The sequence below is a fragment of the Mandrillus leucophaeus genome, unplaced genomic scaffold (assembly GCF_000951045.1).
Source record: "Mandrillus leucophaeus isolate KB7577 unplaced genomic scaffold, Mleu.le_1.0 Scaffold532, whole genome shotgun sequence".
In the NCBI taxonomy this organism is placed as follows: domain Eukaryota; kingdom Metazoa; phylum Chordata; class Mammalia; order Primates; family Cercopithecidae; genus Mandrillus; species Mandrillus leucophaeus.
This window is the reverse complement of record NW_012105720.1, coordinates 1,278,919-1,287,752: the sequence shown is the minus strand read 5'-3', so window position 1 is coordinate 1,287,752 and position 8,834 is coordinate 1,278,919. Positions and strand designations below refer to the sequence as shown.

The 8,834-nt window shown below is 39.8% G+C and overlaps 1 protein-coding gene across 2 annotated transcripts in view; it reads left to right on the top strand.

Moving 5' to 3' along the window:
- HECW2 (HECT, C2 and WW domain containing E3 ubiquitin protein ligase 2) overlaps window positions 1-8,834 on the top strand; it is a 402,520-nt gene that overhangs the window by 319,905 nt on the left and 73,781 nt on the right. For both annotated transcript variants that reach the window (XM_011997186.1, XM_011997187.1), the window contains 2 exons: window positions 4,082-4,216; window positions 7,904-8,006. In XM_011997186.1, coding sequence (XP_011852576.1) covers window positions 4,082-4,216; window positions 7,904-8,006 — 238 coding nt within the window. The remainder of the gene's footprint in view (window positions 1-4,081; window positions 4,217-7,903; window positions 8,007-8,834) is intronic.

Here is an 8,834-nt window from a genome sequence, read left to right as displayed (position 1 = left end):
GTGATCCGCCCACCTTGGCCTACCAAAGTGCTGGGATTAGAGGTGTGAGCCACTGCGCCCGACCGCTCCTTCCAACTTTTTGCTCAGCCATCCTTCATCTTGTAAACCAAAAATAAAATTCTAAGCCCCTAAGCCATCTGAATGCACCCCTCCTCTCAGCCAAGGACATTCCAAAGTTAACCTAAAAAAGCTAGTTCAGGCCGTGATGGAAAGTGGGGGGGGGGGTTGGATACGCCTCACAGCTGACCGGTGTTAACACCAACAGAGACCTTAAGACTGATAGAACAGACCCTTTGAGTCTGATAAGAAATATTTACAGCCTTTTGTCTCTGAAGCCTGCTACCTGGAGGCTTCATCTGCATGATAAAACCTTGGTCTCCACAACCCTCATCATAACCCAGACATTCCTTTCTATTGATTGCATCCAGATCTTTAGATAATAACCAACTGCCGAACAGAAAATCTTTGAATCTCCCTATGACCTAGAATCGCCCCCACCCCTACTTCCAGTTGTCTTGCCTTTCCAGACTGAACTAACATATATCTTGCGTGTGTTTTTGGTGCCTTAGCCCTCTCTAAAATGTATAACACCAAGTCTACCTTGGGTAGACATTCTCAGGATCTCTTGAGGGCTGTGTCACAAGCCATTGGCCACTCATGCTTGGCTCAGAATAAATCTCTTCAAGTATTTTACAGAGTTTGACTCTTTTCCTCAACAATCCCCATGGTTCAGTATGGCTACTGGAGCTCCACTATTAAATTTGTGTTTCAGAGAGTAAGATAGGCGAAGAACAGAACGAGGGATCATCTGTCCTTCATCAGGAGATTTCCCAGAAGTACCATGTTTTACATCTTACTGGTCAGAACTTAGTCTTGGCCACACATACTTACAAGGAGCCTGGTAACAAACAGTTTTCACTGGTCCTCCTTTTTTTGAGCCTTGTATATGGGCTTTAGCAAGAAACATTGTGATCCTTAGGAAATGGTTTCAGAAAAGAAAACTATTATTTGTGATAATAATAGTACCTCATACTTGAGGTGTCAGAGGCAGCATGCTCAAAAATTCATATGAACCATCTCAGTTAACCTTCCTTTAATGTAGTTATGATCCCCTTTAACAGGAAAAGAAAGCGAGGTTTAAAAATTTTAACTAGTTTGCCCAAAGTGGCATTACTAGCAAGTAGCAAACTAGAACTCAGAACCAGGCTTGTCTTTTTCCAAATTCCAAGCATTTAATCATTATGTTGCCTCCTACTTCTCAATTTTTAACCTAGTGCTTTGTCCATATTTACAATGGGATTTTTAAAATCTTCTGTTTGTGGTTTTAGGGTCTTTAGCTTCCCTCAATTTTTTTCCCCCAAATCTTCAGTATTTTTGTAAAAGAACGTGCTTTTTTTTTTTTTTTTTACATGGGGTCTCACTCTATCACCTACCCAGGCTGGAGTGCAGTGGTGCAATCTTGACTCACTGCAATCACCACCTCCCAGGCTCAAATGATCCTCTCACTTCAGCCTCCCAAGTAGCTGGGACTACAGGTGTCCGCCATCGCGTGCCTGGATAATTTTTGAGTATTTTGTAGAGACAGGGTTTTGCCATGTTGCCCAGGCTGGCCTCGAACTTCTGAGCTCAAGCAATCCACCCACCTTAGCCTTCCAAAGTGCTGGGATTACAGATGTGAGCCATCGCACCTGGCCCAAGAACATGCTTTTTAACACTTGGTTAGTTAATTGTTAGTTGTCTCCTTGTATTTTGGTTGGAAATTCAAGTTTTTGGCAATTTGTTTTTATCTGAGCACCCTCTTTCTTCCAGGCACAGCCCTAAAAGCTATTGGGGATAACAGAGTGAGTAAGATAGAGTCACTACTCTCAAGGCTTTTGCAGTATAGTTCTTTCGAGAATGGATTTTAGACAAGCCTCTTAAAATCACATTAGGCTATGACACTACATGCAAATCACGGTTGACCTACATGTAGACACCCATTTGTCTTTATAATTACAAGTGCATCATTGTACCGTTAATGACCACCCATCCCTTCAAAACATTCCTGAGAAATTAGGTAAATAGGCCATTCTAATTTATGCTCTTTGTATTTTTCCCTTAAACAAGATGGTTAATAGGATTGTGTTAGTAATAAAAGCTTGTTACTCTCCATTTACATAAAAAGGATATGGGTTTGGTTCTAATATGTATTATTTAAAAATAGGTATTAGCCACATCCATTGGTACAAAATAATTTAATTGCTATTTTATGACATTTTGAATAGTGGCAGAAATAGTGGACAATTGTATTAGAAGCACAAACCAAATGGGACCAATGTGACATTTGGGGTCAGAACCTGTCAATGCAAGTCCACACAGGTTTTATCACTGGAGTACTTTTTCCAAGACCTGAGAAGAAGGATGTTTCACCCAAGGTTAGTGAAGAGGAAACATTACCCAGGATGTAAGGCTGATGACAAAATGTTACACAAAGCCTTTATTTTTTGTACCCAGAAATTGGATAGTAAGAGAAAGGACTGGGAAAGATTCCTGTTCTGTCCATTTTTCTGCTTTGTTTTCTGGTACATCCATTGCTTAAAGTTATTTCTTTATAAAGATGTAAAAATGTTTTCTATATGGGACCTGCCCCATTTCTTAATGATGTACATACAGTTCCATATGAAACATTCGGTTCCATAATGGGAAAGTAGGTTTCTAAATAGGCATAAATATACTATCTGCCTCTGGCATTTGCCTAGATAGCTTCATCTCTAGGTGTTAAGGTACTTTGTTAACTGAGCTCCATCGATTTGAAAGGTCAGTTCTTTTTGCCTGTTATTTGGCATACATCATGTGCCTTGACACTTGGTTTATAGGTACTGAGTCTCCTGGCTCTCCTAATAGCCCCTTTCATCTTTGATGACCTAATTAACTATCTGATCTTGGAAAACTTACGATTTCTAATTGTACTTAAGATAATGGGTTTCATTATTACCTTGAGTAAATTTTACTTTGAAAACTTACAACATTGGGCCCCTAAGGATAATGATAGATAGCACTTGTATAGTTTTAGAATTAAACAAATAGACCAAAAACTGCTTTGCTACATTGTATTTCATGTTACTGCAATGCTGAGGTAAATGGTTTATGCTCATTCGTGATTTCATGTTACCAGAGATTCTACAGTGATCATGCCAGACATGGCTTCCACTCTCCTAACACATTGTGGGGGAGAAATGTTTGTTAGGAATGAAAGAGACAGGTTTTTGTAAGAAATATATAGCTCAGAGAACTTAAGTGCCTTGCCCAAAGTTCTAGACAGTATGTGATGAATTTGAATGGGTGTGTAATGGGTGACTAAACTGGAAAGGCATGTAGGCAGACTGTTAAAGAGTCATGAAAAACTGACCAAAGAGTGGGAATGTCTTTTCTGTGGACAATGGATAGTCACGAGAAGCTTTGGATTGGGTGGTGTGTAATTGATGTATTTAGAAAGAATATTCCTATAGTAATGGGCCAGTTAAATGACTACGGTGATAGAGATGTGGAGCAGCTGAGAAACCACCAGTACTTATACACATAAAATAAAGTCCCAAAATAATGGGGTGGTGTTCAGGCTGGGAGGGGACAAATAGAGGATACTACAGTGAGAAAATGAGAAGGATTTGGTGGCTTACTGTATAGGAGAAGGAAAAAAGAAGAGAAGTCAATGATGTTTAAAAGTTTCAAGGTGGTAAGACCTTTATAATAACCACCTATGATAGTAAGAGCTCAAAGACCGTCAGTTAAGAGAAGCCCAAATGTCCATTCTTCTGGCTTCCTTCTCAGATCATATCTTTGATGACTATCTTGTAGAGTATTTCCTAAAACCAAGCATAATGTTCCTTCCTGCTCTCTTCGTTCTGGATCTCATCTAAGCTTGGCTTTCTCTAATGTGATCTGTCCTGTGGGGGTAAGGAGAAATTTCCCCAAATATTGAAAATTATGAGAAAATAGAGCTAAGATCGTGACTCAGAAGTGAGTCTTTTCCTGACCGTCTGATGTTATAGCTCAGCTAAGACATGTGAGCGGCATGTATTTGACTCAGTGTATTGTATCCTAGGCGTTCTTTGTGGACCACAACTCCCGTACCACCACTTTCATTGATCCTCGGCTCCCACTTCAGAGCAGTAGACCTACAAGTGCGCTGGTTCATCGGCAACACCTGACAAGGCAACGCAGCCACAGTGCGGGTGAGGTGAGTCAAGCATGTTGGGGACTGACCTGTTGGTTGATAGAAGCTTCTAGAATGTGATGGTTTGAGAAATTGGATTTTTTTTTAAGTATTTTTTTGTTTTGTTTTTTTGAGTTTGATTTAGAGGCTGAAAAGCTTTCAAATGTTGACAGGGCTTCTCTGGAAATACATACAGCCTAAATCACAAATTTAAAAAGGTAGGATATGTGAGGAAAAACTGAAGAAATTTAAGATATTTTGACTCAGACGAAGGTGAGAGGGAGTTGATAATGTACTAAAATGTTCAAGACAGGGAGCTGATAAGCCTGTTTGCACACCCATTTTCAGCCTCACAGGAAGAAATGAATATAACTTGGTTAAATATAGAATTTCTTAAGTGAGGTGTTCTATATTACATTAAAATATTCATCCAGGGCTATGGGATTATGGAATCCTCACTAGTATTCTTTAAAATTAGGATATTTTTGAGAGAGTTGTTTTATATACTTTATGTGCCTGGAGAAAATGGGCTGAACTAAGAATTGCTAAAAACTGCTTAACCAGTTTGCAGGCACCAATGGTAACCACATGAGGGCCCTCTAATATCCTAACCAAAAAAAAAAACACAAAAAAACAAATCTTATTTCACTTCTTCCTTTTGCAGTTTAAATATATAAAAGAAATGTCTTAAGTCAAGTTTTCTTCTCCTTCCTATGGGCTTATGATTTGATTATATACCATCACTTGATTTACATTGTCTCTGAAAATTCCCTTTAGAATTAGGATCCTTTACCCGCCTTTACATGCCTTTTCTGTGTCTATGTGCATGTCATGTTTTCAATATTATATTGTATATCAAATATCTTTGTAGCCATATATTTTGCATAAGAAAAAATATGAATACAGTAAATAACTGGATCTGATTCATCAAAATTCTGCTCTTGGAATTTCCCCTCATGATTTACATACTTGCTCCAATGCATCATGTGTTCACTGGTTGTAAGTGCAGATATAGAAGGGTACACATGAGAAGCTCATATAAAAATGATATACAAATATATTACAGGATGAGGTATGTACAAAAATATTTATGTTTTATGAGTAGCTAATAAATCTTTACCTTGCTGTCATGTAACCCATTAGTGGTGAACTGAATGACGCTAACAGCATTCATCTTAAAAGCAGAACAGACCTCTCACCTTTGGACCTTGTGTGCGATGTGTAGCACAATTAGGGCTCTGTCTGATATTTTATTGCATAGCCCGTGCCCTTTAACCACTCACCTTATCATGACTTCACAGTATGAAGCTGGCTGTTTGGTCTAGTCAGGACTATTTTTCTGGGAAAACATACATGAGATTAATAGCTATACTTTCTTTTTTTTTCAACCCCTCTACCTTAGAACATGAATTATTTTCATGGTCTAGTAGTAGTAGCCTTTATGAGAGGGGACCCTAAGGGATACGTTAAGGCTTTTCCTCCTATGGCTGGAAACTGAGCAGTGGCCCAGAGATAACTCCATACAGACTGAGCGTCCAGCCCTCCACGTTGTTAAACCTTCCAGGGGAGTGTCCTTTCTGACACGGCTGTTGGAATCATGCACATCTTGCAGTGCTGCCCTTCCGAGGGATTGCCTACTGTCTGCTGGTCTGGTTACAAGGACTGAGGTCTCAGAGAGAAGACCTTTGGCTTTTCTGGGAAATGATGAGACATGGCAACATACTGTAAGGAGAGAAAGTATATATTGGAGTGTCAAAATGATCAGATATCTGACTAACAATCTGTACTTAGTGATCAGATCTCCCCAGAGAGTAGCTGTATTCATTCCTCAAAGCCAGTAACTCAAGAGAAGCAGGATGAGAAAACTTCTAATTACATACATGAGTCATTTCAGCCACCATCTTGTATTCCTTCAGCAAATATTCCAGTCAGTAGAAAGATTGATGTCCTTTCCATCTAACAAGCTAACACCAAACACCTACTACAATGAAGAAACATAATGGTTGCTGTTATAAGGGATGCAAATAAATAACACATTTCCTGCATCCTTTTTCTTTTTTCTTTTTTTTTTTTTTTTGAGACTGAGTCTTGCTCTGTTACCAGGCAGGAGTGCAGTGGTGCAATCTTGGTTCACTGCAACCACTGCCTCCCGGGTTCAAGAAATTCTCCTGCTTCAGCCTCCCGAGTAGCTGGGACAATAGGTGCCTGCCACCACACCCGGCTAATTTTTGTATTTTTAGTAGAGATGGGGTTTCACCGTGTTGGCCAGGATGGTCTCGATCTGTTGACCTTGTGATCCAGCCGCCTTGGCCACCCAAAGTGCTGGGATTATAGGCATGAGCCACCACGCCTGGCCCACACATTTCCCGCATTCTTAATAGGCAAGTAAACATGAAACCATACTACAAATGAATAAAAATATGAATGAAAAATGCTTTGTAAATTTTCTTTTTTAATAGTTGGGAAAGAAAAATATACCTTTAGATAATCATGTTTTTTTCTTTTTATTTATATCTTTCTAGCTTTATTGTGGTATAATTGACAAATAATATAAACTGTTCACAATGGCAGCTGCTTGTTCTGCTTGTTCTGTGGGAGCTCAGAGAAGGTTGTATTTAACTTGGGCTTGAAGGAGAGGGAAGACCTTGTCGAGGAGGGGCTGTTTGAACTACTCTTTGAAGAATGAGTGAGAGCATTCTTAAAGGACAAGCAAGCGGTGGAGGGTGGGGAAGATATTTCTAGCATTAGGGTCTTTAGAAAAATCTTCAGCAAATACCCAAGTGATGCAATATGATAAAAGGGCTGCAAATGGTTGTGGGTGGAATAAAAGTCTATTTTCAAAATCCCAGTTTATAAATCCAGTGCAGTATGTTATTTTTTCTTATTCTCTCTTATACTACTGTTCTACTATTATCTTAAAAGACTTCTGTAATATGGGGAAAAATGCTAAAGCAGAAGCGAAAAAAACATTAGAGTTTTCTGGTAAGACTGTTGATGGGTATTTTTGGTTATCTACTTGTGTGTATGAGTTTCTAAATCTATATTAGGTGCAATAAATAATTCAGGTTAGGACAACCCTATTTAGCTCCTCCACACCTGTTCCTATTAGCACCCTGGTGTGGGAGGCTCAAACCAGAAAGATCTGTTGTACCAGGTGTTCTAATAGGCACGGAAAATTGCTCCTGAGGAGATAATATACTAACTCGGAACCCCACATGAAGATTGCTGCTCTTCAACCCCTCCTCTGCTGAGCCAGGGAATTCCCTGGCCTGCCTCAGCCAAAAGAAGAAATATCTTGGCACTGCCCCAAAACATTTTATACCACTCAGTCTTCCCTTTGATTGTGTTGTTGCAGACTGTGCTCTGTCAACGCAGAAGTTAGTCCTGATGAACAAGTCTGCTGTTTAGCTGCTGCAGCCTCCGTAATTATAAGCAGATTGAACTACTTCTGTGCCGCTTGGTAAAGAGTCACTGCCCCAGCCCCTCTCAAGAATGTGGATGCCTCAAATCCTTCCCCCCCTCCCCATTTAGCCACTAAAACAAGACTTTCAGTAACTAAGAACCCTGCTTCAGCTCCACAGCTGGTGTCCGTTCTGATCAAGTGGTACTTCACCATGCTCATTGTTAATATTTTGAACAACTTGGTTTGGAATGCTGATACATAGCATTCTGGCTCTTGGTGCAGAATATAAAAGATGCCTCTGTTCGCAGGTAGGAGAAGATTCTCGACATGCAGGACCACCAGTTCTTCCCAGGCCATCCAGTACATTCAATACAGTCAGTAGACCACAGTACCAGGACATGGTTCCAGTGGGTATGTCATCCCTTTCCAGAAATTATCTGTCCTTTTGTCCTATTATCTGTACCATGTACACTGTGCTGATACTTCTCCTGTTGTTAGCCTGCTACTTTTTGCCCTGTATTGAGAAATTGCTGCATTATCCTTAAGAAATGTACAACAAAATCCTATGTACTTGAGTCTCAAAGGGCTTCTGTCTTATAATATCCTAAAGGATGAGATTGTTTTTTAATAGCACCCTACCTTTCCTGAGTAGAGGTATTATATTAGATTATTGAAGTTAAGGAAAAATAATTTATTAAGGTAATATGTTATGCAATCATTATAAATTAAGAATTTGGACAAGCGTATACTTAGTATATATTTAAGGCTGAGACAGAATTTAAATGGCGTGTGAATCTGTAGCAGCCTCACAAAATAAACAATCAAAGAGAGCACATTCTCAAGGGCTTTTGTCACAAATAGGAGGCAGCAAGAACCTCTAAAATAGTAAAATAAAAATAAATGAATGTAGGAAAAAGTCCTAAAAAACAACTTGAGTTGTTATTAAAAGGATGAGGTTGAAGTAGATCAGTGGTTGCCAAACCTGAAGTGCCTAAGGCAGGGGGAGTGGACAGACTGGTGGGAGGCCATATGGGCTCCGTGCTCCGTCTTAAATAAGACTAGGTTGGCCGGGCACAGTGGCTCACGCCTGTAATCCCAGCACTTTGGGAGGCCAAGACGGGCAGATCACAAGGTCGACAGATCGAGACCATCCTAGCTAATACAGTGAAACCCCATCTCTAGTAAAGATAAAAAAAAATTAGCCAGGCCTGGTGGCATGCACCTGTAGTCCCAGCTGCT